This window comes from Stigmatopora argus, chromosome 18, assembly GCF_051989625.1.
Source record: "Stigmatopora argus isolate UIUO_Sarg chromosome 18, RoL_Sarg_1.0, whole genome shotgun sequence".
In the NCBI taxonomy this organism is placed as follows: Eukaryota; Metazoa; Chordata; class Actinopteri; order Syngnathiformes; family Syngnathidae; genus Stigmatopora; species Stigmatopora argus.
The window spans coordinates 11,275,015-11,302,469 of NC_135404.1; the positions used below are offsets into that span (position 1 = coordinate 11,275,015).

General features: G+C 43.0%; 6 protein-coding genes across 11 annotated transcripts; 2 read left to right on the forward strand and 4 right to left on the reverse strand.

Annotated features, from left to right (window-relative positions):
* Positions 1–6: 6 nt before the first annotated feature.
* ndufaf8 (NADH:ubiquinone oxidoreductase complex assembly factor 8) lies at positions 7–634 on the reverse strand. Its single transcript, XM_077625610.1, has 3 exons — positions 433–634; positions 243–353; positions 7–177 (listed from the first exon to the last, which is right to left on the reverse strand). The coding sequence occupies exons 1-3, from the start codon at positions 511–513 to the stop codon at positions 157–159; spliced, it is 213 nt and encodes a 70-aa protein (XP_077481736.1). The 5' UTR covers positions 514–634; the 3' UTR covers positions 7–156.
* A 146-nt stretch (positions 635–780) lies between these two features.
* Positions 781–5,040, forward strand: tepsin (TEPSIN adaptor related protein complex 4 accessory protein). Of its 2 annotated transcripts, none has more exons than XM_077625073.1 (13): positions 781–913; positions 1,218–1,290; positions 1,392–1,483; positions 1,548–1,641; positions 1,711–1,778; positions 1,868–1,949; positions 2,673–2,729; positions 2,801–2,995; positions 3,071–3,230; positions 3,332–3,445; positions 3,542–3,620; positions 3,850–3,984; positions 4,047–5,040. In XM_077625073.1, exons 1-13 carry the CDS (start codon positions 875–877, stop codon positions 4,473–4,475), a joined length of 1,617 nt encoding a protein of 538 aa, XP_077481199.1. In that variant the 5' UTR covers positions 781–874; the 3' UTR covers positions 4,476–5,040. The 2 variants fall into 2 exon arrangements, with proteins under 2 accessions (XP_077481199.1, XP_077481200.1); XM_077625074.1 differs by having other exon boundaries at positions 2,801–2,986.
* A 236-nt stretch (positions 5,041–5,276) lies between these two features.
* LOC144092379 (uncharacterized) lies at positions 5,277–6,896 on the reverse strand. Of its 2 annotated transcripts, XM_077625080.1 has the most exons (4): positions 6,427–6,896; positions 6,308–6,336; positions 5,935–6,040; positions 5,277–5,863 (listed from the first exon to the last, which is right to left on the reverse strand). In XM_077625080.1, the coding sequence occupies exons 2-4, from the start codon at positions 6,325–6,327 to the stop codon at positions 5,606–5,608; spliced, it is 384 nt and encodes a 127-aa protein (XP_077481206.1). In that variant the 5' UTR covers positions 6,328–6,336; positions 6,427–6,896; the 3' UTR covers positions 5,277–5,605. The 2 variants fall into 2 exon arrangements, with proteins under 2 accessions (XP_077481206.1, XP_077481205.1); XM_077625079.1 differs by having other exon boundaries at positions 6,308–6,891.
* Positions 6,897–6,930: 34 nt separating this feature from the next.
* Positions 6,931–25,540, forward strand: LOC144092380 (arylsulfatase G-like). The gene is made up of 17 exons (XM_077625082.1): positions 6,931–6,957; positions 7,495–7,783; positions 7,877–8,050; positions 8,140–8,268; positions 8,774–9,174; positions 9,274–9,407; positions 15,618–15,857; positions 15,936–16,171; positions 17,347–17,461; positions 17,546–17,698; positions 18,109–18,311; positions 18,386–18,466; positions 18,797–18,905; positions 19,007–19,127; positions 19,482–19,572; positions 20,495–20,781; positions 24,885–25,540. The coding sequence occupies exons 2-16, from the start codon at positions 7,495–7,497 to the stop codon at positions 20,773–20,775; spliced, it is 2,757 nt and encodes a 918-aa protein (XP_077481208.1). The 5' UTR covers positions 6,931–6,957; the 3' UTR covers positions 20,776–20,781; positions 24,885–25,540.
* Positions 10,072–14,683, reverse strand: LOC144092376 (monocarboxylate transporter 7-like). Its single transcript, XM_077625072.1, has 6 exons — positions 14,569–14,683; positions 13,178–13,417; positions 12,544–12,687; positions 12,329–12,457; positions 11,314–12,219; positions 10,072–10,881 (listed from the first exon to the last, which is right to left on the reverse strand). The coding sequence occupies exons 2-6, from the start codon at positions 13,413–13,415 to the stop codon at positions 10,616–10,618; spliced, it is 1,683 nt and encodes a 560-aa protein (XP_077481198.1). The 5' UTR covers positions 13,416–13,417; positions 14,569–14,683; the 3' UTR covers positions 10,072–10,615.
* Positions 20,814–27,246, reverse strand: wipi1 (WD repeat domain, phosphoinositide interacting 1). 4 transcript variants are annotated; one of them, XM_077625078.1, is made up of 12 exons: positions 26,811–27,240; positions 26,168–26,250; positions 25,863–26,032; positions 25,670–25,766; positions 25,232–25,329; positions 25,073–25,165; positions 24,921–24,991; positions 24,482–24,589; positions 23,996–24,160; positions 23,814–23,921; positions 23,609–23,748; positions 20,814–23,230 (listed from the first exon to the last, which is right to left on the reverse strand). In XM_077625078.1, the coding sequence occupies exons 1-12, from the start codon at positions 26,888–26,890 to the stop codon at positions 23,118–23,120; spliced, it is 1,326 nt and encodes a 441-aa protein (XP_077481204.1). In that variant the 5' UTR covers positions 26,891–27,240; the 3' UTR covers positions 20,814–23,117. The 4 variants fall into 4 exon arrangements, with proteins under 4 accessions (XP_077481204.1, XP_077481203.1, XP_077481202.1 ...); XM_077625077.1 differs by having other exon boundaries at positions 25,073–25,329; positions 26,811–27,244; XM_077625076.1 differs by having other exon boundaries at positions 24,921–25,165; positions 26,811–27,243.
* Positions 27,247–27,455: the final 209 nt, after the last annotated feature.

Consider the following 27,455-nt stretch of genomic DNA (forward strand, 5'->3'; position numbering starts at 1 on the left):
CTGAGACACAGTTCCTTAGTTACTTTATTAACATGGAAATAATTATCATAACTACACTTATGGATACCCATTAATTCTCTGTCAAAGTTGTGATTTCTCAGCATTTTTCAAGACTTTACAAGTTGCATCCTCACATCCAAATTTGGATTGCTCTATTCATTTGGATGTTTTCTTGGCCTGTGACAAAAAAAGACATTTTTAAAGCAATTAAATTTAAAAAATACGTGGTAATTATTACTTACAGCATTTGCAAAGCACATCTTCAGGGCTGCAAATTCTTGACAACAGTGGTCCTTCTTCAATTCCTGCCTGCTTGTGGTGGTAGCAGCGACACATTTTCCATAAATTGTTGCCTAAATAACGCAAATACAGAAATATAACTATTCTCATTTCATTCGTAAACAGAATTAGTATAGTACACTGAAACCTTACCTCTTCTGCGCATTGTGCAAAATATTCTGGAAAACGTCTTAATTTCTCTCGACTGCGATGCCACACATTTGACCCAGACATGGCCAATATTGTATAAAAAATAAATATTACATAAAAGATATATTATGAACTTAACATTTCCAGAGGGCTTTCAACAGACGTGACATTTAAGTACTGTGTACAGCGCCATTACCGTAGTTGTGTAAAAAAAACAACAACAAGCCAATCATGATTTGTTCGCTGTTATGTCAATCAATTTACCACACCAGTGAAGTGGTAAATGATTCGACAATTTTAGCTCGTAAGGCGGTTCTACTTTCTAAACAGCCAATTGGCTTTATTCTTGGTAGCAGTTCATGTCGTGTCCTCTGATTGGCCAGCTGTCACGCCTTGCACCGCCTTCCCTGAAAGATGAGTAAAGCGAAGCTAGGATTGCTAAATCATGGCTACATTTATGGAACGGTTTGCCTTCCTTCAGAAAGTAAGCGCAAAATAATTCCATTTTTAATTATTAAAGCACACATGAACTTTAAGCTCTTATAACTTGGGTGTCATCATGCTTGCGTGTCACAGGAGCTGTGTAGCTGTGCATCATTAGCCTAATTGCTAATGCTAGCTATGAAGTTGACTAGAGAATTGTTATTTTTTTTTGTCTTGATATAGACTCGCATAATTGAAATGGAGTGGAACATTATATCGATAATTTAATAGTGAAATTAACTAGAGTTCTTATTCCATTTACATGTAACTAAACGTAAATGTGTGTCCTCCCTCTATTACTTAAGGTCCCGACTCTGATAAAAGCTACAGCAGATGATGAGAACCCCTGTCCCGGTTACCTTTTTCAAGAAATTGGAAGTATCCTTTTGCTGTCCTCCATGAGTTCCACATTTGCAACAACAACAAAATTAAAATGCAGAAAGAAGGGTGCAAAGCCTTTAACTATCACAACTTTGCAGAAATCTCCCACGAGTCTTTGGGCAGCGATCAATGTTTGTTGGAATATCTGCTAGAAAGACTTCAGGTCGAATCCTGTCATGTCAAACTCAAGGTGAGTTAGTTTGTAACAGTGATGAGCTAAAATACATGAATGCCTCCCATGTTTTCTGTTTCAGGTGTTGAAAATCTTTGTTCATCTGTGCGGCCATGGCTCCAAAAATTTCCTCACAGAACTCAGGAGGAATTCCACCTTCATTCAGCAAGCATCAGGTTGGTCACAAATTCATTCTACTCAAAAGTTCACTGCAGGAACTTGAATATTCCTCCATTTTTAAAAAGTTTACAGTGGACCTCCTGATCCCATCCATGGTATGGCTTTGTATCAAAACGTAAGACGTACAGCACAAGTAAGGAAGATTTTGTATTGTAATATTTTGTAAAATACAATGTGCGCACGACAGTTCACAAGATAAATGATTTTTTTTCCCGTTTGCAGGAAGTTGCAAGGCTGCTTTTTACCGATGCACTTTACGTAAAAAACGATAAACTGGCGTTGAACATGGCGCCCTCAGCAGTAGGTGAGTAAAGTAAATTATTATTATAAATGACAATTAATCATGATTTATTCTATTTTCTTCTGCCAGACAAAATTCTACGATTGCTATTTGGTCAACCTTAATGAAGAATCTTAAGAAACAACAAAAGTTTTCAATTGTTTATTATGAACTACCATATTTTCACGACTATATGGCGCATCGTATTCTAAGTCTCAGTATCAGTAAGGAGTGCTATTTATGTATTTCTTTATTTGACACACAAAGGACGCACCGTTTTTAAAGACGCAGCCAGGCATGCCAAAACGTACACCAGCTTAAAAATACGGACGAAAACACATTTTAAAAAGGCAACGGAAGCAAACTGAGTTCAGTTGTACTATATTTAGCCATTTTACAATGTACTCTCGTCATCATCACCCACAGAAATTTAAGACTTTTATGTGCGCCTTATAGTCATGAAAATACGGTATATCTTATATGCTACTCTGTCATTAACAAGGGCTGGCTCGAGAGGTGACTGTATAGTTCCCTTTTAAAAAGAGTGTATTCAGCCAAAGCACCCTCACATACATGGAACTCAATACCAATGAAATATGTTTTTTCAAGCCATAGCGAACAATCGGTGTATCCTTATCGATAATGTTATGATGTTAAGTACCATATGACTTTCCCGAGTACGGGATTAATACAGTTTAATCTAATCTAATATTGACTTTTCACTACAAACTGTGTCTTTTTGTCCAGGAATGGGTAACGCAGCTTCCCGCAAGAACGGCATGCAGGGCTTTGGCTACAATCCAGGTAAAAAAAAAACAGACATTGGAGTCACTTTACATATATTTTTCATATTTTCCTTGACTTCTGCTTTTCAGCCGGAAACGATTCGCTTATGGTTAAAATCCAGAAAGCCGCGGAAGTGGTCGCCAGCGCCGTCCTCCCTCCGACGGAACACCAGGGCGTCCGTCTCCACGACAACCACTACCGGGCTGTGGTGGCGCCCTCCGCGCCCATCGAAGTGGCCGTGCCGGCGTGCGCCTACAGCCTGCCTGCCCGCAAAGGTCTCAAAGGTCTGACGACGTTGACACGCGTGTCGTGAATGAAGTCTAGTTGTTCACCACCCGCGTGCGTTCACTTTTTTGTAGCGACCCGGCGATGTCCGGGGCAGGTCGGCGGCGGCTGGGAAGAAACGGACAGCGGCAACAACTCATCTCAGGACATCTCGACCGCCAGTAGGACCTCCCCCGGTAGCAACGGGAGCCAATCGGGGGCCAGCCGAGAAAGCGGCGGGGACCAATCGGAACAGTGAGTTGGGAAGACCCGTTTCCAGTCTAGCTGATTCGTCGCCGTTATCGGCGATAGACGCGGAATTAGCGAGCTAGCCTGCGTTCCCGTTTGGTCGTCAGGTTAGAAGTCTTGCAGTTGCCAGACTGCGTCCAGGAGATGGCGCTCATCTCGAACTTGACTGAAGGTTCCAGAGTATTTCTGTCCACTGAGGAGAACCAGCATTTTATCAAAGAGTTAGTCCTACTATTTTTTTTGTGGTAATTTCAGCACCATCCGGGTACTGTATTTTTATAATAATGATTTTTGTGTTTTACTTTTAACCCGATCAGGTGTTACACGCTCAACTGTGAGGTTGTGGTGGAGTTGCTTTCGAGCAAGCTACAAGATTCCTCCAACATTGTGAACATGGTAATAAGCACTAAGTCATTCACTATCAGCGTATCGGTGGCAGTTAGTGAAATTTATATTAAAAACGGTCATTAAAGCTGTGTACATTGCATTTTGACTGCAGTGGGTGTATGTAATCAAGTAAATTTGAGTCACTAACTCGGTTCCGAACTAAGCTCATAAATCAAGGGCACGATACACTCAGTTTTTAAGGGATAATCCACTCTCTTCACCATTTTTAATCCTACAGAGAGCATTGTGCGCCGTAGCCTGCCTCATGAGCGCCGACCTTCTCTCTCTGGAGCAAATCTTCGGGGCCACGCAACGTCGGCTTCGTCAGCTAAGCGAAGGCCCGCCGGGACCTGTGGCCAACAAAGCCACAAAGGTAAAAGTGCCTGCCACATTTGAATGTTTTAAAAGTCACTCCTCTCTATCTGCTCACACCAGATCTTGAGACAGTTCCAGGCCCTTATGGGTGGAGTTCATCATGCTGCCAAACAGGATCCAGCCAGCAGTAGTCATCAAGTCAACCACACGCCCAAGCAAGCGCTTACGTCAACATCTTTGGGAGCCACGCTCTCTCCTCGCAGTGGTGACATGAGAGTGGAGGAGAAACCTTCCCTTAATGAAGCAAATTTGCTGCTAGCCGAAGGGAGATTAGCTCCAAAAGACGAGGTGTGCACTCAGCCTTGTGACAGCAGACTTTCCCTGTTCCATGGTATGAAGCTAGTCAGGAGGGCAACGCCTCCGTGTAAGACGACAACATCCCATGTGGACCCAGACTCTCTAAAACAGAACCAACCTGACGATCCAGCCTCAGTTGTGTGTGACGACGACAATCAACAGGCATCTGCGTTCTCCTTTCTTAACTCTTGACCTTTAGCCTTTCACAATTCTGGGACATTCGGTGCTTTGGTCATTTTTTGGGCTCCATCCCTTATACTTTATTCATTTATTTCCTTGGCCAAATATTTTTTACTGATGCCTCTGATATGTATTTAAAGAAAACACCAATTTAAACATAGAAACAATGGAAAGTTTGAACTATTTAATTGAAAAAACCTAATGTGGCCTTTTTAGCACCAAATTTTGGAGAACTGTTTGTCACGTTTAACCTACATTTTGGAAATCTTTGGGGGTTTGTCTTCAAAACTATTGACTAGAAATACAGCTTTTTTTTTTTTTAAATCTCAGGTTCAGTTAACGTGAACAAAAAAACAACCTCCCAAAATAGCTAAGCCACTATTCTTTGTCTTCCCGCATTTGCTAGAACGCCAACAAAAACATCCGATTTTGACGTCATGGTTATTCGTTGATTACGGCTTGTCGATGGAATTATCAAATGGTTTTGTGGTGAAACAAACCATTTTGAAATGCCAGACGTTTCAGTTCCGTATAATCACACTGTCATGTAAACAAATAAAAACCAAGAGCTGCTTTACCCTTTATTTTTTTCCCCCAATAGCCTCTTAGTGCTATATAGCTAACTCTAAAAGCTTCCATATACCCAGGATTCAGTGTGCTTTATCCCAAATGAGTAAAAATAGACAAAGCCAACACTAAATCTAAAATCCTCCATATTTTTTAGTTCCCAGCTGTCTTTTGATCCATATAAGATGAGCATAAAAGGTGGTGTAATGTGCGACACTGAAGAAAAAGGCAAAAAACACCAAGAGCTTTTGGAGTAAAGTGCATCGCTTTATTAACTTTGCAAGCACTTTGGATCCCACTTCTCTCGTGATTAGCACCAATGAACATGTCCACACATCAATGCACGCATGTCAAGAGAACGACACCTCCTTATAAAGTGCACAGGGCGCGTGCACACACACGCATATCAATACTGCACAGTAAACCACAGTGGCTGGGCCGTGAAAGGCAAATGTGCTTATGGTCTTCACAAATGGTACATGGCAGGGGTGGGGACCAACCTCTCGGCCCGTCTAATGTAAACGTCTCCACGCTTGGACCTCTGACGCCATGGCGGGGTCTGCGCCTTTCCCGGGTCATGTCGAACCCGGGCGGCCTCTCGTCTGTAGACTGCTGAAGTGAGCCTCTCTCAGCACTCTGTTGATGGAGTCGTAGGAGAAATCGCCGCCGTCGCCGTGGAAACCGCGCTGCGCCGAGACTGCCGGATCCTCGGGCACGTTGGCGTGGGAGCGATGGGGGGTGCGGATGCACGGCCTGCCGGTGACCACCGTCCCTCTGTCCGTACCGCAGACGCCGCCGCCACCGCCGCCGCCGCTGCTATCGCTGCTCGACGACTACACGGAGAAAACGTCCCCGTTAAGGATTCTCGCCGCATCCTCGGCACGCGTGCGAAGCGACGACGTACCTCCGAGTCCACGTCAGACACGAGTAGGCACGGACCCCCGCCTGACCTCTTGGCCTGAGGGCTCAGCTGTTGATTTTCCTCGCTGTCGCTGCTCCGGTGGCGTTTTCTGTGCACGGCGGACATATAAATAAAAAACGTTCAATTGTGGGGTCTATGTGGAAGAAATGATGCAGTGTGCAAAGGAAAGGGGGGAGGCAGGGAAGCAGGGGAGTGATAGGGGGCGTGCATCAAAGAGCACTAAAGAAGAACCAAAAATAGCTACGGTACACACAATAAGGGAGTTACATGATCACATATGATAAAAGCCATTGATGATTTACTAAGATTTTATGAGATGACTTTAAATAAGATACAGGTCATCCATTTACTGTACCTGTTATCTGTTGTCAGCATTGCAGCAGTCTTTGCAGATGTGGCAAAAAAAAATAGGATGGACTTAGCTGAATTGGAACGTAAAAAGCTACAAGTCCACAAGCAAACCGCAACACATACTCTTGCTTCTCATTCCGTACTTGACGTTCGTGTGTGTGTGTACGATCCAGCCGGCTCGAGAGCGATTAAATGTTATTTTAACACGTCCGGTAGTAGCGTTCAGCTAGTTAGGTGAAGTGCCGAACAGCCAAGAGTTAGACTAGCGGAAATCTTGCGGAAATCTAAGCATGACAGCAGAGGCTGACACGGCTAACTGGTTGAGCTAACTAACCCCAAAAACGCTGCACTGGGACTAAGTTCTTCCGCTGTCGTATTCCGCTCACAATGCTGAAAAAAAGGGGGGAGGCAGATGTTGGCAAATCTTCTAAAATAGTCGACACGGGTAAAATCTGTAGAAAAATATATCTATATTTCGACCAAACGTAGAAGTTGTCGAGTCACATAAGCGATATTGCAGCTTTGTAGTGAGCTAGGCAGCTCGTGTCAGCTTTAACGTTACACTGACGTCATCAAGCCACGCCCTTCTGTTGATTTGACGTTACGGTAAAAGCGGAAGTATCAACGTCGCAACAAAGTGGGCACAGTTGGGACGTAATTATCTTTTATTTGCTGTTTTTGTTTTTTTTAAATAATACGTTACTTCGGTTATTTTTATTACCTCGTCTATTTATGTATTTAAAGGGTTTTTTGTGTGTGTTTTTTTACAGTCGTTTTGACTGCGTATGTAGGCAGAAAATGCTATTGTGGCTAGCCTATACCCACGTTTAAATTACATTGTAAAAGTTTGGCTGTTAAAGTGAACACAAAGCGATTATTTTGTGTTATGGATGACCACGTGGTTAAATCCTCTGACATCTTATGGAAGTACATATTTCACTATAAATCACTGGGATAGATAAGCAAACCAGACAGTAATTGAGGTAATTATACATTGCAGAGACAATGCAATTTATCTGTGCACACATTGTATTAACATACTAACACACTCAGTTATTTGTTTGTATTTCATGGCAAAAGTGTACAACTTTTTGGACACATGTAATAACCACATTGTAGCCAGAATGTTCTCTTCAAATGTCTGTTGCACTTTGTATCTTTAATCTAGCGTTTTTTCTTTTCTTTTCACAGATGAAGGTGATAAACCACTCCACAGAAACCCTTAAAAAAGCATTAATTTCCAACCGTAGGGACTTGGCTGAAATTTACCAACAGTACACCAAAGAAGAACGCCGCTTTTTAGAGGAAGGACTGAATCCGGGTGAGCCTGGTTCTGTTTTCCAGGCTATTACTGTGCACTCAGACTCCGATTGGATCCCGTCGCATCCCGAGGAGCCTCAAGACTTTGAGAGTTTTTATAAAGACCCTCACAAAAAGACACCCAGTGTAAACTGTGGTACTATTTACATTCAGACAATTGGTTAGTTCATTTTCTATGGTCCTTAACCGCATCCGGCTCATGGTAACTTTGTTAGCTAGGTATTTTTGTTTGATCCCGCTGTTTTGTTTGTAGGTTCTTTTGGCGAAACGGGACCCCAGACAGAAGAGTATTTGGAATGGCTTTGCAAATACTGCCAAGCCTTCTTCTATGGGCTGCCTGTTCGTCGGTTACCAGCTGTCACCGTCGCACAAACAGCGTGCTCTTTTAGAATTAACCATGGCTCACAAAACCTTCAGCTGCTCACGGGTAATTGCTATAGCTCCTAAAATTGGCCAGGCCACTCGTCAACGAAGCGTGACAATGTAAATAAATGACGTTTTGACGCACCGTGCTAGGTGACGTGCTGCAGTTTCTGTGGAAAAGGAAACCAAGAGATGCTTTTTGCGTTGTTGGAATCACCATGATTGATCTCTACCCAAAAGAGTCCTGGAATTTTGTATTTGGACAAGCATCTCTGAATAAGGGTAAGGTGTTAAGAAGTAATACTGTATCGTTCTCAAGGGAGATAAAACAATCCTGTAAAGTTGGGATGCTGCTTGCTTAATTGACACGTGATGATAAGTCATCTTTTTATTCATGTAAAAATTCCATCTGCAGCTCAATTTGGTCTGTAATCTTCAATTTGGATTTTTTCCCACACAAAAGCTGCATCAAAAAAAATCCTTGCTATTAAAAACTTGGAAAAAAATGTTTTTGTTATAACGCCATCCATAGATGTCATTTAATGTCAACTATTCGGCCTCATCAAAACAATATAAGCGAGAAAAAGCTAAGAGTATGATGCAGAGGACTTTGTAAACATGACAAATTTGCATCCTTGACAAAATATTAACATGACGTAAATTGGCATGATCTTTTAATCAATGAAGGCGAGCCTGTATTTTTTGTGGCACCTTTGGATGGCGCTCAAGTCAAGTACTGTAAGTTGGGAGTTCTCAACCTCTTTACGGTGCATTTATTTCATTCCAGGCATTGGTGTTTTCAGCTTTGCCAGGTTCGATGACAACTTCTACGACAAAAGCTACGCAGGAAGGTTAAAGATGCAGAAACAACCCAAGCAGGGCAACTATGCTGTCTTTGATGGCCACTACACTCCACCCATCACCAGCACTCTGCTGCTGCGCTCCTGCAAGGTGCAAGAACACTTGTTGCTCTTCTCCCACAGGAAAAAAATAAACTTTTTTTCTTTCCAGACCATGACACATGAAATCGGACATATGTTCTGGATACGGCATTGCCAGTGGCTAAGCTGCGTCATGCAGGGCTCCAACCATCTGCAGGAGTCGGACCGTCGCCCCCTCCATCTCTGTCCCATCTGCCTACGCAAACTTCAGGTCTCAGTGGGGTTTAACATAGGCGAGAGATACAAGGTGAAACTTCGGTTCATGTTTAACGGAGTTCCCTCCGCGTTTTCGAGATTCATCAGATGATTGAAATGTTTTTGAAAGACTCGCTTGTGTGCTCCTCAGGCTTTGCAGCAATGGATGGAAGAGGAGCCAAAGCCAGCAGCAGAGGAGTCCACCTTGGTCAAACCTACTGAAGCTTTTCAGGCGGACAAACTGAGGCTGCGGAGGTGCCGGCACATACTGGAAACCAGTGAACGGTAACGGAGAAAAAATATATTCAAGTCCAGACTAAGGTTACATTTGAAATAGCGCAGTTGGTTTCTCACTTGGTCTATAAAAAAACGTAATGATTTCGTAGGCCTACGGAGAAAAAACTAATATAAGTCTGCACTAAGGTTCCACTTGAAATAGCAAAGCTCGTTTCTTTGTCTTTAAAAACAAGTTAATGATTTTGTTGGTCTACCTGTATCAACAAATCTATAGGAACAGCAGGCCTTTACATCTGCCCTGCGATTGGCTGGCCACCGATTCAGGGTGTGTCCCCCCCCCCCTCGCCTAGTGCCCATAGTTGGCTTTGATAGGCTCCAGCACCCCCTCTACCCATGTGAGGATAAGTGGTTCAGAAAATCAATGAATATTTAGTAACACTGCTCAAATTGTCAGGCATTCATTCAACAATAACAAAAAACAAACTAAACTAAAACATTATGTAAACACTTTCTCACTGAGTCACAAGGTAAAATTCCCCAGAATATCTTAATCAGGAATAACGATTAGGGGCTCCAACAGAGTATCTATTTTATGTACTTTAAGGATGAACTGTAGCCAGATTTGGCTATTTGCTGCTTGGCTCCAGTAAATGTAAAATAATCATATTATTAGAAAATAATGCATTAGAAAATAAAAATGACAATCAAAACGTTCCAATCACTCTCTTTATTGCGAGTGAACATGTTTTCATTACAAAAATAATTCATCTTTGATATGCCACATGCGCACTTTGGTTCAAAAATAAACATCAATCTCACATTTCTCCTGAGCTTGGCGAATATTCCATAACGCAAACATGGTAATTCATGGTAAAGAAGCTGTGCAATCGCATGTATTTTCTGCTACATTTCCTTCACAGTTTGCCCGGCTAACATTCAGTATGGACGACCGTCTGATCATTTGTTTTTCCATTGACCTTGATTCCCTAAAGGCTATTTTAAAAGCTTTAGTAAAATTAAAAGCATTACAATATAGTACAGTATATGACCTCGCGCGAGCAGCAAACACTTAATGGTACATTAGGTATTCATGTCGCAATTGTGTGTCTTAGATTTTTTTTTTTAACCGCTTCACATGACCAGGGTCAGCATTGTAAACAATCCCAACCCCCTTTTTTCCCCAGCATATGCTTTCCTTTTCACTGTCACGATTACCTCGAGCAACACACATAAGTGCAGATCACGCAATGCAGCTTCTACTTTGGATTTGCTTCTTCATGTGCATCTGAGCTCAGCTCAGTATTGTCTGGTGCTTCATCTGCTTTCTTCAAGTCGCTGTTTTCCCCAGATTCCCATTTTGCATCATCGGGCACGTCTTCATTGAGTCTTAATGTCCTCTTCTTGCAAAGCAACCCTCTTTTAGCGGGTCTGACTAAACCCAGGAAAACAGCACTCACCGCCATGCCGGCTGCGCAGGAGTAAAAGGCCGAGCCGTAGTTCTGAGTCATATCCACTAATACACCTGGAGAAGGTGGATAGAGAATTATAGTCAGTGTTTGGAGGGGAAAAAATGAAAAACATATCTCGTTTTTTTTAAATCGCGTGATTTCCAACCACATTGCCAGATTTAGCCCAAGTGATCATAAAACAATTGCCATTGAGCATAAAAATGATATGCTCTTCCACTAGATGGCAGATGGGACATCTTTTAGCCACCTTAAGCATTAGTGACATTTTAGATCTGGTGCACGTGCCTTTGGTGGGTAGTTCATGCATTTGGTGTTTTCTGATAGGAAAATTGTAGTGGAATACATAGCCAACAGATCCAATGCAAGATCTGACCATCATTTTTTGATGGTCAATGTTCTTAAACTGCCTTGGCATTGTTGTTTTAACATTAGCAGAAGGACAGCATTTTTTCCCCGACTGGATTAAAAACTTTCCCATTAATTACCTCCAAGTGGGGGTCCAGCCAGGCCAGCGAAGCTCTGTATGAAGACGTAGACCCCGGCGGCAGAAGACATCCTCTCTAATCCCACCACGTCTTCTTCGGCCAGCATGGGTATATGCGTGCACGCGAGGGTCCCCATGAAGAAGCCGTAGACGGCGCAACAAACCGCCAGGCCATAAAATTCCGTGACCAGAGTGAATCCCACTAGATCCGCCGTCATGGAAATGACGCAAGCCAGCAGGACCAGTAGCTTCCTCCGCCGGATTCGATTCTGCGTCAGAACCCAGCCGATGAAAAAGCGGCCGACAATTTCCGCTACCGCCATGATGGACAGCATGTAGGTGGCGCGATCCCGTTCCACGCCTCGACTGACGCTCAGCTCGATGACGTAGAGCTGAGGGGCGAAAAAGCCCAGCGTGGCAAACAGTCCGAAGAACGAGTACAAGATGAAGCTAGCTTCTTTGAGGATGGAGAAATCCAAGAGTTTCAACTTTGGTGCAGCTTTTTCATCATTTTTCTTGTCTTGGGCTTTGCTCACTTGTTTCTCCACATCTTGAATCTGGCCGTCCTCCGCCTTGGAGTCTTTCTTCAGACTTGGCGCCAACTGCGGGTTCACCTCCACTGTTAATAAAGTCCTCCCTTCTTGGTCCGGGTCGGCCTTCTCGTACTGGACGTCGGAGTAGCTCGCCCCATCTCCGTTGAGCTCGCGGCCGTTCTTTGCCTTGCTGACAACGGAGTCGTCTTTGATTGCATACTTGGTGTCCTCGTCAGTCTTTGGATCCTGGCCGCTTTTCGGCTGGATGACGATCGGCCGAAGCGCAGCGCCGCAAATGACGATGGACCCTTGCAACGCTCCTATCACCGCCATGGTGTGACGCCAGCCGATGAGGTCCCTCAAAGAGGAGAAAGCTGAAGATGGATGGTGGACAGTCAGTGAACCGACAGTTTCTTGTCGTGTTTTTCCAGACTCACAAACGCCAAAAGTCCGATTTTTTGGAACTTGGAATTTGGAACTTACCGGGCGCGAGAGCAAACATGGCCAGGGCCTCTCCAGTGGAGGCCACGGCAATGACCAGTGACCTGCGCTGTGCAAAATAATGTGATAGGATTGTCACCGTGGGTAAAAAAGTCAGGCAGTATCCAAGACCTGCAATCGGCGCAAGACAAAGAGTCAAAACCGCGAGTACTCTTTAAAGGAGAGTTATTTCAAAGGGAAAAACGCTCATCTCAAACCTGCCACTAAGCCGTAAGTGATGTACATTTGATTGATGGAGGTGGTAAAACTTGTAGCGATGGTCCCTGAGGAAATCAGTAGGCCTCCCAGCATGACAACAAGTTGAAACCCAAAGTGATTGGTCAGCACAGACGAAAGAGGACCTGCAACGTCATAGTATACGCACCATTAAAAACAGAGTACAGAGTCCAATAAAGGCCAGACTTGCTAACATCAGTACTATTGCACCTCACATAGCTAATTATTCACATTACAAACATTTTTATTCCGAAAATGGCCCAACTATAAGAACTGTTGTATAAAGTATGGAAGAAGTCACACTACACTTGCTTCTTTGTATTTCAAATAAGGACTCATTCAGAGATTAGTAATTAAGCAGCATCAGCAGGTCTACACTTGAAGCTTTTAGAACAATACCACTCCTATTTCTCTGGGCTTGCCAATTGACTTGGTGTCGGGAAATTATTGTTTGAGAGGTTTTTAAAACGGGGCAGTGGGCCGTCGTTTGGACACCGTTGCCTTAGAGCCCGTAGTGGCAAACCTTTTTTTTTTTACCGTAATAAAATCAAACAGTTTGGAATGCTGATCAATCCATGATTGCAAATTTTGCATCGTTTGCGCACCGTCACTTACCATTAAAGGTCATGACAAACACACAGATAGAAATAATCCAGGACACCCGGCTATTGCTCTCCCCAAACTCCTCCATCAGAACTTGCAGGAAAATGCCAAAGCTCTTGATGGTGCCGTAGGTGAAGACCTCCACCACAAAAAAGGCCACGGCCACCGCCCATCCCCAGCCTCCGTCTGGTGGCTCCGTGTAAACGTTGGGCCCCAAGAAATCTGGTCTCTTGAGTCGGCACAGCACCATTTCTTAAAAAAAAAAAAAAAACACAAAGCAAACAACCATTCACGCTATTATCATTTCTGGAAAACACAGGTTAGATGTTTTGCGTATACTGACAAGTCCATTCAAATAGGCACAGTTTAAAATGTCCTTCTGGAAAGAATCAAATCTTTTTTCTGTAGCATTTACAGGAACATAGGCTTATTTTTATAGCTAGTTCTAGTTCATGTTTTGCAATTTCTGCAGCGCAAAAATAGATTTGTGTTCAACTAAACAAGTCGAGTGTATCATTGGATGAGACGTCAATATTTCATTCATTCATTTTCTGAACCGCTTATCTTCACAAAGGTTGCGGGGGGTGCTGGAGCCTATCCCAGCTAACAACAGGCACCAGGAGGGAAATACTGGTGGCCAGCCAATCGCAGGGCACAAGAAGACAAAGGACAACCACTCATACCTACGGGCAATTTAGTGTACTATTAGCTTAGCATGCATATTTTGGGGATGTAGGAGGAAACCAGAGTACCCGGAGAAAACCCACACAAACCCATGCAAACTCCACATAGTAAGGACCAATCTGGGATCGAACCCTCGGCCCCAAAACTGTGAGCCTGACGCGCTAACCACTCGGCATCTGAATTGGAAAACTGTCTGCCCTTGCAAGTTTTTGCCATCATAAAATAATCATCATGAAAATAATTAATTTTCATGCAAAATATAAACGTAACTAGACAGTTTAAACAGGAGAAAAAATACCTGACACATTTTAATAAAACCTTTGTATAGTTTTTTTTTAAGCATCAACAGTGAAAACCCAAATAATCACTAAAACTATGTCTTTTCGATGCTTGTCCAAAAAAAAAGTGTTATAGTAGTATTTGCCTTTCGGGCAAGCTACGATGTGAATCCATAGTAACAAGCCCTTAAAATAAGGAGGTTGCCAGATCCGGCCACCGTGCCGACGAGCGCGTGAAGCCGGACAACGAGCGTCCCCGTTCGGCCGTGCGGCTGACGCAATGCTCGCTCCCCGTGCGGTGGTCTGCGGACCTCAGAAGTCCGCCAGGACTCCAACCACCCATTCGGCGAGTATACACCCCGGCCGGCTCTATTATTAGCCTTAGTGATTCACATCAAATCCCGACGCCGTGTCCGAGTCCAAATAGCCGCGATTGCTCACCTGCGTGAGGCGCCTCGTCGCCGGCATAAAAACGCGTTCTTCTCCCGTCGAAAGTCGTCAATCCGCTTTACTTGATACACACACAGACATACACAGACACAGACACAGACACACATGCACACGCACACGCACAGAGAGAGACTCACAAACACACGCGTGCGCTTCTCCTTTACCCCTCGTGGGGAAGGCGAAGGGTTAAAGACAGATCTGGTTCCAGCCAGTTTTCCTCGCATAGACGCCCGAGCAACATCCGAATTTGAATGCCGCACAGCGTCGAGGCTTTGGAGTCGTTGGTAGACGTCCATTCCGTCACGATCGTTGACAGCTTTGAATTCACGGCAAAGTTGTTTACAGTAGTAGGCAGAATCAGTCATGACGTTTTTGATACATTTATAGACTAAAAGAAAAGTGTAAGAGATCAGTAGATAAGAATATTTTGGAATGATGTTCAGAGCGGTTTCATTTTTGTAAAAATGAGTGTACTACTTAGTCATTATGCTATGAAATATGATGCCCCATTCAATTAAAATGGCATGAATCTGACATTAATCTAGTTCTTGTGGATTACAGTGTGTGAGTTTTATAAAACTATGGACTGATGTTTGTGCCATCAGAAACTGAGTTTCTTAAATGGAAATGCTAACTTCAATTGGAAGAGTTGAAACATAACCGTTTCTGAAATTGTATGATTTGATTTGAATTATTGTATTGAGAACACAATAGGACAATTTCCCCATTTATAGTCTTAAAGGACTATAAACCACTGACAGTCCAAGTACGGTTTATTAATTAATGAATTTCTACAGGCAAATGAGCTGCATATTTTTTGTGTGTGTAAATAATAGCAAAAGAAAGTATGATCATTTACGTCAAAATATCACATACATCAATTTAAAAAAAAAATGAAAGTTGTGAATATATATTAAAACATATAGTGAACAACTGAATTGCAACTGTAAACATGACAAATGGCATTTTTCTTGCCAAATGGCACAAACACTGCCATGGTGTGATTTGAAATATAATCTCACTGTTTTTTTCTTCTTCAGATTTTGTCACAAAATGGCGGGGGGATTGACGCCGCTGCTTGTTTGCAGGATGCTACTGTGTGGCCTTTTATTCCAACTGACGTCATGGCAGTCAGCCGCACTTAAGACGTCCGACACGAGGCCCAACTTCATTATCGTACTGGCTGACGACATCGGATGGGGCGACCTGGACGTAAACCGACCCGAACAAAAGTCCAACAATACGCCATATCTAAACTTGATGGCGCAGCAAGGACTGAGGTAGAAATGAATTATTAAACGGCACTTTGTGGCAGCGATCTAAAGATAGTAACTCCCTCTCATCCCATTTCATGAAAGATTCTTAGACTTCCACTCCCCGGCCTCAACCTGCTCCCCATCCCGCGCTTCCATTTTGACGGGCCGCTACGGGCTGAGGAACGGGGTCACCCGCAACTTTGCAGCGGGCTCGCTGGGCGGTCTACCTCTGTCCGAAATCACTTTACCACAAATCCTACGGCGGGCCGGTTACTACACCGCCATGATCGGGAAATGGCATCTCGGCCATAACGGACCATATGGCCCCACCAAAAGAGGTAAGGAGGACGTTGGCCTCGCTAGGTAGCCACTACACGTGTGCGGAATTTTAATGACATTGTTTATTTTGTCTCCACGGATCACCGGGCCGCTTAGTACCGTTTACTATTAAGGCCCAATGAGAATTTTCATAATCAGTCATCCTTTAAATGGCAATTTTGTAGCAATGTATCTCATTAAATATTTTTTTCGTAACAGATATATTCAAACAAAGCAATTAATTGACAGTTACAGAGAGTGTTGAAACAAAAATAAGCATTTTAAAAATACAGACAGTGTCGAACCGGTACTATTATTACTATCAGCATTAAAATAGCATCATCGGAGAGTACTAAGGCAGTACTCTCTGAGATCTAGTTTCCAAGATGGCCACCAGCTACGCATGCATTCGTGAAAAAAAATGGAGTACTTGTCCCCCTTCCCAAGACAATGATAGATGTCCAAATGTGTGGCGGCCAATCATCCTGCTGAGAATTTAATGACTTTATCACTTGTGGAAGGGTTGGCAGCCAATAAATGAATTTTAGCTAATGAGTTAAGCATTGTCTGACCAAGCTATGATTCTGAGGAGGATTTACAGTCAAGCATTAAGAGATTTAAAAATTATTCTTTCAAATAACGTATATGTATTTATACAGCACACAAACTTGGGTATCAGGAGGCAAAACATAGTCTTGGTACAAAACTAATTACAGAGACGTGTTGATATCCATTTTGAAAATTCAAGACCTAAAAAAACAGAAGTTCAAGCATGAAAGGAGTGTCGAAAATCTTCCACGCGTTTCCGGGTAATGTCATCATTGAGTCGTTTTGGGTTTCTGTTTGTTTTTGGACCAGAGGCACATCAATCCATGTCACTGGATCCATTGGAGACTTTTGACTCCTGGTCTACAGTACAATGGACTCCCAACCCGCCCACGTCTGCTCTTCTTTCCGTCTACCGTTTTTCAGTGTTTCCTCTTTGCTAAGAATCTTATCAATAATTTACAAACGTGACCAGTCGCGCCGGTGGGAGTTCATAGCTAAACTCATTACATAACAACCCCAAAATATAGGCTTGAAAACGGATCGTTTGTAAAAACTACGAGAAATTCGGCATTTCAAACCACCACATACAGTAGGTGTAGTTGTCTAGTTTGGATTTTTTTCAATTATTTTTTTGTGTTTTGAACAGGTTTTGATTACTACTTAGGTATTCCCTACAGTAATGATATGGGATGCACTGATGTACCTGGATATGATCTTCCCCAGTGCCCCGCCTGTCCCTCATCTCGACCCCCAAAAACCAGGTGGGCCGGTTATCCATATCTTTTAGAATTCTGATGAATTTAAAGTGATCTCTTAAAGTGATACGGCGATGCAATTTATTGTAGGTTGAAGACGAGTGAAGAGAAAAACACAGGCTGTTATTCCAGAGTGGGTCTTCCTCTGTTTGAAAACAGCAGCATCGTTGAACAGCCACTCGACCCGTGGACGCTTGCACGACAGTATCAATCGGCCGCACAAAGAATAATACGCCACGCGAGGTAAAGTGCGGCTTCAAATGTGGGCATTCTCGTGCGCTTATGCACTTGTTATCATGTAGAGGAGAGTGAATCCTGTCTATGGGGGAAACGCTAATGCTAAACGCTATAATTTACGAGATTGCAGCCATGCAGTGACAAAGTTATGCTGGTTCTTGTAGAGTCTGCAATGTTATTTATTGCATGTCATGGGTTTCTAGGGAAAACAATACAAGTGATGCAGTGTGAAAAGCCAATTCCAATATCAGACTAGCACTATAAAGACCTCTCAGTCTGTTAAAATAGCAGCACAATTCAACTGAAATGACACTCAGCAGCCAGAGTTGATGAATTAGTTGTTAAATGGCTAAATATTTAGGATTTATATGGAATCTACCATGTTAAATAACCATTATTATTTTTTGTCTTCACAGAGAACGAGGTCAGCCCTATTTTCTTTATGTAGCATTAGCTCACATGCACGTACCGTTGGCCCCCCCAATTCCACGCCCCGCGACCACTGACCCGCCGCCACTCGAAGGCCAAGTGTACGCCGCCACCCTGCGAGATATGGACGACCTTGTGGGCTCGATTAGGAGTGCTTCTCACGGCAATGATACGCTCATCTGGTTCACGGGTGAATCCTCTACTCTTATTAGAAACTCTTTTCAATGACCAAGTACGTTCTTGATCGGATATTTTGACATTTAGGCGACAACGGCCCTTGGGAGCAGAAGTGCCAATACGCGGGAAGTGCGGGACCGTTCCAAGGAAAGTGGCAAACAAAAAGAGGTATGACAAAGAATAATCATGTTTTATGAATACTATAGTTATTATATACAGTTAGTGAACATCATCAAAACGTGATGACTTTTTGCCAACCTTTTATAAATAAATAATGATAAAATTTAACATATTACACTGAAAGATGAATCAGTCCAACTCCTCTGAGAATATTCCACATTTCTATGCAGTATTTTTTTGTCTTCTCTTTAGACTGACTTGAAACTGGAGGTTATTCCAGTTTTATTTGTTGCCTAAATGTTTGTAAACAGGTTTTGGTTAAAAAAAACAAAAACAAGAGGAACTCTAAACTTTCAGGATTTCTTTTCTTCTTGTGAGGTGGGGGTTCAGCTAAGAAGACCACTTGGGAAGGGGGCCATCGTGTGCCAACCGTGGCTTACTGGCCTGGCGTCATCCCGCCAAACTCCACCAGTTCAGCCCTGCTTAGGTACTATGTTGGCATATTTTTCCATCTGAGATTTGGCATCTTGTTAAGATTCACACAAACTCTTGAGAAAAACAAATGCTACATCCAAGCTTTCCTTGCAGCGGAATGGACATTTTCCCAACGCTCCTTTCCCTGGCAGGGGTGACGCCTCCCACGGACCGGCGCTACGATGGCATGGATGCCACAAATGTCTTACTGCATGGCAAACAGACTGGTCACCAGGTACTATAATAATTACAAACAAATGATGGCATACCTGTCAACCTCTGCCGATAACTGCCCTTATAAATGATTATGATTCCCCTTACAAACCCCCCAAAAACCTTACAAACACCGTACGACTCGTACGAGTCGTACGGTGTTTGTAAGGTTTTTGGGGGGTTTGTAAGGGGAATCATAATCATTTATAAGGGCAGTTATCGGCAGAGGTTGACAGGTATGCATGTGTGACTGGGTAAGGATTATTGAACAAAATATGTAATGCACTGGAGCGAACGTGAAGACTCGGACAAACAAGTTCGACGGGTTGACAAGGGATTGTGTCACTTTCAAGGTATGCATTCCATGTATTTTTAGGTTCTCTTCCACCCTAACAGTGGTGCTGCAGGCCAGTTCGGTGACTTCCAGGCAGTCCGAACTGGAAAATATAAAACATTCTACCTGACAGGTATGTAAAACAACAACAACATGACATGTTTAGTCGCCATTTGTCAGCATAGACGCACGCTCTGACAACAGTAATGAGGTGGAACCTGAATGGTGGATATGTTCTCTAGTGTGGCGTGACAGTAAAACGACTGAATTTGTTAGCGTAGCATCACAATGTTAATGTGCACAATCATAACTAGAGACGAGTGCTGGGCGATATTAAAAAAATATACACTATCAAGATGTGGGCCATTTTACATCCTGATGATATAGAACAATTTATTTAATTAATTGATGAAAACATTTTTTAATGATCAATAATTAGGTCACAAAGTAGTATTTTGTAGTAGTATATCAGGTCACTATTTGTGTTGATCTCAACTTTTTTCAGTTTTTCTATCAACTCATTCCTTGATATTGACAGCGATAGATGTTTAGCCTGTTTTGCAGGAAAGCCTTGCCAACTCTAATCACGCGTGTTTTTTTTTTTTTAATGAAGGAAGATAGACGCATGAAACTTGCCTTGCATTTGTATGATGTCATGCATAAATTCCCATTCCAACTGTCAATTACAAGTTTAGTGTTTAGCGAGTGATTGTGGTAATGAAAATGCAGCAGATGTCCGCCAATGTTTATTTATGCTTTTCCTTTTGTGTATTTATCTGAATCATTTCATTTTGAAATTCTGTTTGTTGAATCCACAACGTGTTTATGCAGTCTGGAGAATTATTATACGTGATTTGCTAGTATGAAGACACCCATTTGGCACTTCAAATTAAAAATGGAATTTTCTAAAGAGGATTGAGGACATTTTTTGAGCAGATAGTTTTATAGATATATACATAGATCCTCATATTGCACTACTACAGATAATGATTATTAAAAAATCCAATTCCAATCAGTTCACGTTTGTTCTAATACCCCTTTTGTACCTTCTGTAGGTGGTGCCGAAGCATGCGGGGGCGCCACAGCAACTCAGGAGATCCACGATCCACCATTGATATTTGACTTAGAGCGTGACCCGGCTGAAGAAACGCCCTTAAAATTTGGAACGCCCGAATACCGAGCGACAGCAGAGAGGGTCGCCCGTCTCAGGGAAGACTTTTTATGGGACGTGGCGACCGACCAATCCGTGTCCACGGCTGACTACGCAATAGACGAGTCGCGGGTGCCTTGCTGCGAACCCACGCGTCCGGCTTGCCGTTGCCTCTCACCCGGTTGACAAAAGGTAAGCAAAAAAATAATGAAATAACACTCAGGTTGTACTGATTCTGAATCATCTTTATTGATTCTTCATTGTCAGTATATATGCAACATCTCAATGTAGTTGAAGGTGTCTGAACAGCGCCACCTTTTGGCAAAATTAAAACATGTAATGCTCCTGAATGTCATATTTTTTAGCCTTTCAAGAGGAACCTGGAATGCAGTATAACTTGGAAACTATAACGTATTTCAGCCTTTTTTAAACCTAAGGTGGTAAATTAAATTAATCTGAGGCAGTTTTATGCATTTCAGAGTCATTCCAAAGTTTTACCTTCCAATACAAATATGTGTGTTATATACTATACTATATATATATACCCATTTTCAATACAGTTAAAAAAAAACATAGATATGGTCAGTTTGGGTTAATGTGTAATACTGTAGCCATTGTAAAAATAAACAATAGTCAACATCATGTGGTAAATAGCCTTTAGGTAGTGAAATTGAATGACCTGTCGCTTTTTCTTTTGGTACCATCAGGCGGCGATTCACCATTTTCTATTGGCTCCTTCACATATATTGTCATTGTTACATGACTGAATACGTAAGAAAATCCTTGCTTCTGCCAGAAACCAGAATTAGTGACAGCCGTTTCTCAAGCCACAATAAAATGCTCTAATTTGAAATACTCTTAATTAGAGGTGATGGCAACTAAAACTGCAAGGCTTTGTTATTTAAAAATAAAAAATAAAAAAATGCCCTTACGGTCAATTTTATAATGCTAAAGCCAAAAAAAGACATGTAACATTACAAAAGCATCCTCTTGCTTCCCTAATTGCAACAATACACTTTTTGCAAAAAGCCTATCGTGTAGAAATATACATGTATAAAAACAAAGTCATCGTTTTTGAAGATTAGACATAATAACGGTAACCAAGGAGGTTTACACATACTTCCTTTGGTCTGTTTTCAGCAGGATTACAGTACACCAAAGCTACTTTTTTCCCCCAAAAAACTTTGTGCTTGAAACTGCTGATCAACATAGGCTGAGGGAGGGGAATGCACTTTGCAGCAAATATGACTATTCCACCAGATTTTGGATTTAACGCTCGTTAAAACGGCCCCAAAAAAATTATATTATGAATATGTAAGTCTAAGGAGTACTAATTCTGTTGCCATGTCAAAACAGGTACATGTTATTAGTAGGGCCACACCAAGAAGGGAAAAAAAGCAATGGAATCTTGTGAAATGACTTTCTTTTCTTTTTAAATTTGTTTTCATTATATTATCTGTACTTTTCATATAAATTACAATTTAAAATATTTTTTCAAATGAATTAATCATAAGATTGCACCATTTCTCAGAAAAATAAGAGTAATTTTCATAAATGGACCATTTGACCCTCATCAATCCTTTTATCAAAGCTCATTTGTGCATTATCGGCAACAACTAAACTTTGTTTTCTCAGCAACCAAAAAAATTCAACAATAACAATGATGAATTTATTCATCTAAAATTTATTAGCCACGAGTCGGTGACCAATTTTTAGGAAAATTTTGGCAAAATCCTCCATTTACAGGAGCAATAAATAGCCCAGTGTTAAAATAATGCCTTTTTTCTTGCCGATATATCAATTTGTTATAATCCTAACATTATTCTCTTGATTTCAATAAAAGGTATACATAGATAAAAATCATCATTTATTGTCATATAATCCTGACTTTATTTTTAAGACTTTTCTCCGGTGAATGCTTGATTTACGTTGACCTAAACGACTAACTAACTTTTCACTCATCCAGTCCCAATTTTACACCCATAAAACGACAACGCCCCATTATTTGGACTGTAAAACCATATTGCAAAAATTACGGCATTATCGATGTTAATCCTACCTTTTTTTTTCCAGTGTGGTCCTAAGTCTAATACACAAGCGCAAGCAAAGCAACATACAAAGTCCACTTTTGGGAATGTTGACCTATTCAGGCCAGTGCTCGTCTCGTACAGTTTGTTTTGATCGCTTATCTCGGTCAACAGTACCGACGTACGTACTCGGAAGCCGTTTAATGCTATGATGTAGCAGGCTAAAAAGGCACCGCTCACATTGCGCGATGCATTTTGTTCCTGTCATCAAGCAACGTCACGCACAAACTAACACGGTACTCGGCGGCGATGTTCCAAATTGGGGAAACGCCGGCGAAGAAGGAAAACACTGGGATGGAACTATTTGGAACCGTTAGACCCCCTCGGCCCGCCGCGGGGCTTTCGTTTCTTTGTGCGCGGGGGAGAGGTTTGCATGCGTTTTGCAATGATGTCTGACTGGAGAAGGAAAGGAAAGCTAGTGACAGAGATGGGAGAATTTGTTTAGTTACTGATAGGCGGAAATTCATTTTCATCATCCAGACACAGGGGGCCTTCGGCGAACTCGTGTTCTGGGATGACGTCCCCCTTCTGGGCTCCTCCTTCCTCCGAGTATCCTGGAAATGGAGGGATGAAAATGCTTCAATCCAAATCTAAGGATGGCGTAAAACTGAACAGTACTGCATTTTCATTGGATACTGTAAGCATGACTGCCCTGGGGCAGAATAACAGAAGTGAGGCAGCCAATGTGTGCTCACTTTCTCTAAATTCACACTAATTTTGCTGTTTTTCCTAAAAAAAAGTAGCACACAAACCCAAAAAATATCAAGTCTTTTTAAATCCCTCACTCCTGATATCTACATTGATCAAAAGTATTGGGACAGACCATTGCACCAACAGAACTGGGTAAACCTGCTTTTTAAAAAGGAATTTCAATTAAGCTCCCCAACTAACACCTGAAATCCTGAAAAGTTTGAAATTCTTGTCCATCTCACCCAAAAGTGTAGTAGAAGAAGGCGGGCTGGAAGGGAGAGCTACGGTGGCCGCGTATGATTGGCCAGCCGGTAGGTGGGAGCCCTCCGCCGGTGGCTGGTCTTCCTTGTGTTCCGCCTGCTCCTCGCCGTCGTCAAATAACCTGCCGGTCAAAAAGTCAACCTCCGTATTCTGTAAATCCATTTTTTTCCTCCTCAAAAGACCCACCTGTGTTTTTGAACCAGCACACACTCGCCTCCATCTTGTGGGTCGACATTATAGATGTAAAGATAACCGTCTGAGGACGCCACGAGCAGGCGAGGCAGCTTCTGAACCCTGTCAAAATGGCCAAAACAGAAAAGAATGTTGACTTGTGAATCTTTTCCTCTTGGAAAAAGTAGATGTCTTACATGGCTAGCGCGCAGATGTTCTTCAGGCCGAACATGTTGAGTCGCACGGTGGCAAAGGCCCTGTCTTGATGCATCATGTCGGTCACCTGAGCTGGCAAGTAGGTGCTCGCCGCTGTGAACATTTTGCCCACGTAGGCGGACCATGTAGGCGACTCTTCCTCTTGACTGGAAAATAGAAGAGTAATGTTATTTTTAGAACCGTCATCCAGGTGAAAAGGTTCAAGGAGATAACATCATCCCGCAAACTAGCTAGCTTTCACTGTTAGCTCTTTTTATGCAGGAAAGCAAAACAACAGTCAAATAGTGGCATGTTGGTGTCAAGGAAACAAGTTGAAGTCAGTTAAGGAGCTTCATATAAATTAAATTAGTCCTTCGTTGCCACTATGGACAGTGTTAGTTCAACGGTAGCGCACAAAGATATTGATCACTTTGTTCTGGAGTTGACATTGACGTTGGTTGTATTAATATTTATTCATTTGTATTTACTTGGGGCTGTGCTGCTCCAGTTTGAAGATATGGACCGTCTCCGTGTTGCTGGAAGCACACAGGAACTGCGCGTCGGCGCTGAATGACAGTGAACTTATGCTAACGTATCTGAAAACAACAATGGCAAAATTACTCGCCATGACTCCACCCTATAGAACACACGGTAACATATTAATATTCAACATGTCAATGTACATTGACCCGCAGTCAGCGTATCACAATGTGTTCCACCCCTTATGTAAACAGCTAGGCTCAAGTACTACTTTCCCCAGCTGATGAAATGTCAGCTGTTCATAGTATACCCTTCACACCTCTCCCGTGTTGTGACGAGTAAAGGCTTGCTCAATGTGTTGTATTACATTCTATTCTTGGTCCGTTCAATATGGTTTTCTATTTTTTTTAGGAGCCTGTTTTGCTGTCTGACAACCGGAAGGCTGACCTTTTCATCCCCCGTCGAAACTCGAACAATCTCTGACCTTCGGGAATGCTGAACACCCGGATAACGGTGCCCTGCGGAGGGAAACGGGCAGACATTTCTGGCAATTGCTGGTGGCTGTGGCAGATAAAGTTAGAAGAAGAAGAAGGACTGACTTTCTCCGAAGCACTGGCTAGTTTGGTGCCTGAGGCGTTGAAGGTGAGCGCCGCCAGGGGGCTCGCGTGGGCCTGGATCAACGTCACGGTGCTCTGAACGGGGAAACGGGAATGACGGCGGCCCGTGATGGCGTTTATTTGAAAACCGCCACGGCTTACCAAGTTGTTTGCGTCGTACACGGTGATCTCTCCGATGGTGGCGCTACCGGGATACGCCAGGAAGGAGTTGCCGTGGTTGACCGACAGAGCGCAGAGACCTGGGAAGGAGTGGCAATCATAAATTATGGTGGCCTACTTCCATCTTTCATTTTTGGCCCGCAAAGCCCTTAAGAATTAAGGTTCTCAATCAGGCATTCTTTATCCTGCACGGACTGTGTTCTCAAGTTTTCACTTACGTTGCTCTTGGCGAGGATTGTTATACTCCTCCTTTATTTGAATTTATAGTAAATGATGGGGAAAATACATCAATGCCAATTTGTATTATTTCATGCATTTGTTTAGCCTTCTATTTTCTAACTTTGTCCATTTGTATCACTTTTGCATTGAATAATCAGTTTATAAATCAAAGCGTGGCACAATTAACGGGGTTTTGCCTACCTGAGGGATTGGTGGGGGTGTTGAGGAGGGTCTTGAGGAGCTTCATGTCTTTAATATTGTGGATATAAATGGACTCCTCCAAGCAAACCACCAGTCGCTGGCGGGCAAACAAATGAAAACCACAACTAAGGACGACTGCCAATTTGCGGTCCTCCAGCCCAAACATTGGTGAGAAATTCTTCCATTTTCTCACCTGTCTGTTGAGCCGGACGCTGAGGATGTTGTTGGTGTAGCTGTAGTTGCAGATCTCGGTCCCTTTCTTAAAGTGGTAGACGTTCATCCGTCGCGGCACGGATTGGCTCACCACCACCACCAGGCTGCTGGAGAACAGCCGTTCCACGATGCACACGTCGGGACACTCCACTGGGTGACATGAATTTGTCAGTTATGTAACCAAGAGTGAGGATACAGCTCTCTCAATCTTAACTGATCCCACCCAACATTTGTTCCGGCACTGGTAATGTAAATTATTACGGCCGAGGAAAAGCATTTTCTCACCTCCCTCGTGGATGCAGTCCAGTTTATCCACGGCAGTGACTGAGAAAAGACGGTAGCCTGTCTTGGTGCCCACCGACAGAGAGCTGAACACCAAAAAATGAAAGAAAGTGAGAAAGTCGTAAAATCCACAGTCCAGTACATACTACTTTGATGAGGGTTCGGTCAGAGCAATTTTTAATCACCTTGGTTTAGGGGACTGTTTATTTGTTGTTACATGATTTTTTGTGCTTTGGTAGAATTCAAAAAGAGTAAATAAGTTAATATTTTATTTTGATGGATGTTGCATTACTGCTCTCCGTAAGAGTGAAGTTCAGAGTAACAATTGCATCAGCAAAGATGGAGGTAATCCAGCAGCTATAATAACAACACTCATTTTGACGAATTTTCTTTTCAGTTGCAGTAAAAGTGTTGAAATGATGATTGCATTGCCAATATACTAATAATCTGATTCGAATGACTTTTTCATGGATGTTGAGCATTCCCAAATGGAAGCGCCTGCGATTGGGGTCGTCAGTCTAGCCATTGAAAAGCCCCTGAAAACCCCCCTTTTAGTTCGGAATGGCCAAGGCAGCTCTGCCAAGTGCTTATCAGAGTCATTATACAACAGGCAGGTGCGTCAAGCGAAGGCCCCGAGTTTGCTTACGTGGTGTCCTGGTTAAACGAGGCACAGATGAAGCCTCGGAGCATCTCGGGCCCGCCGTCCGCTTCGTCTTGGAGATCCATTCGGGCCTCCACTTTCCGCTGGCCGAGCTCAGAGGCCTCCAGCTGGGCTCGATCCACACCGGGGGTCCCCGATTTCCCCTCCTCCGCCACCCCGAGCGACTCCAACCGCCACGCTCACAGTCCTCTGCGGGGCGAGGAATGTCCGGGCGGCGGGGGGGACTAGCCCCGGATGACACGCATGCAATCGCCGGGAGCGAACGATCCAGCGGTCGCTTTAACCCGGAGATGAATTACACGGAGCTAATCGTGTCGCTTGGCGTTGACAAGCTACGTGGTTGTTCTTATGATTAACTTCCAGGCTTCATACAGCAAAACAATAACAACCGAGGGGAGGAAGCGTCACTCGGCTGCGTTTCCATTGGATGGAAGAATTGCACAAGTCCCGCCTCCTAGACGGAAATTCGTTGAAAGTCTGTCTGTGATTCGTCAATTTGGTTGACAGTTGACTAGTTGACCCAGCATGCGCTGATTGGTCAAGTACACGCAAGATGGACTATTCCGGGGATTTGATTGGCTAGCAGCTTTATCAATCTCAGTACTCTTCTCTTGATGCCCTATAATGTAC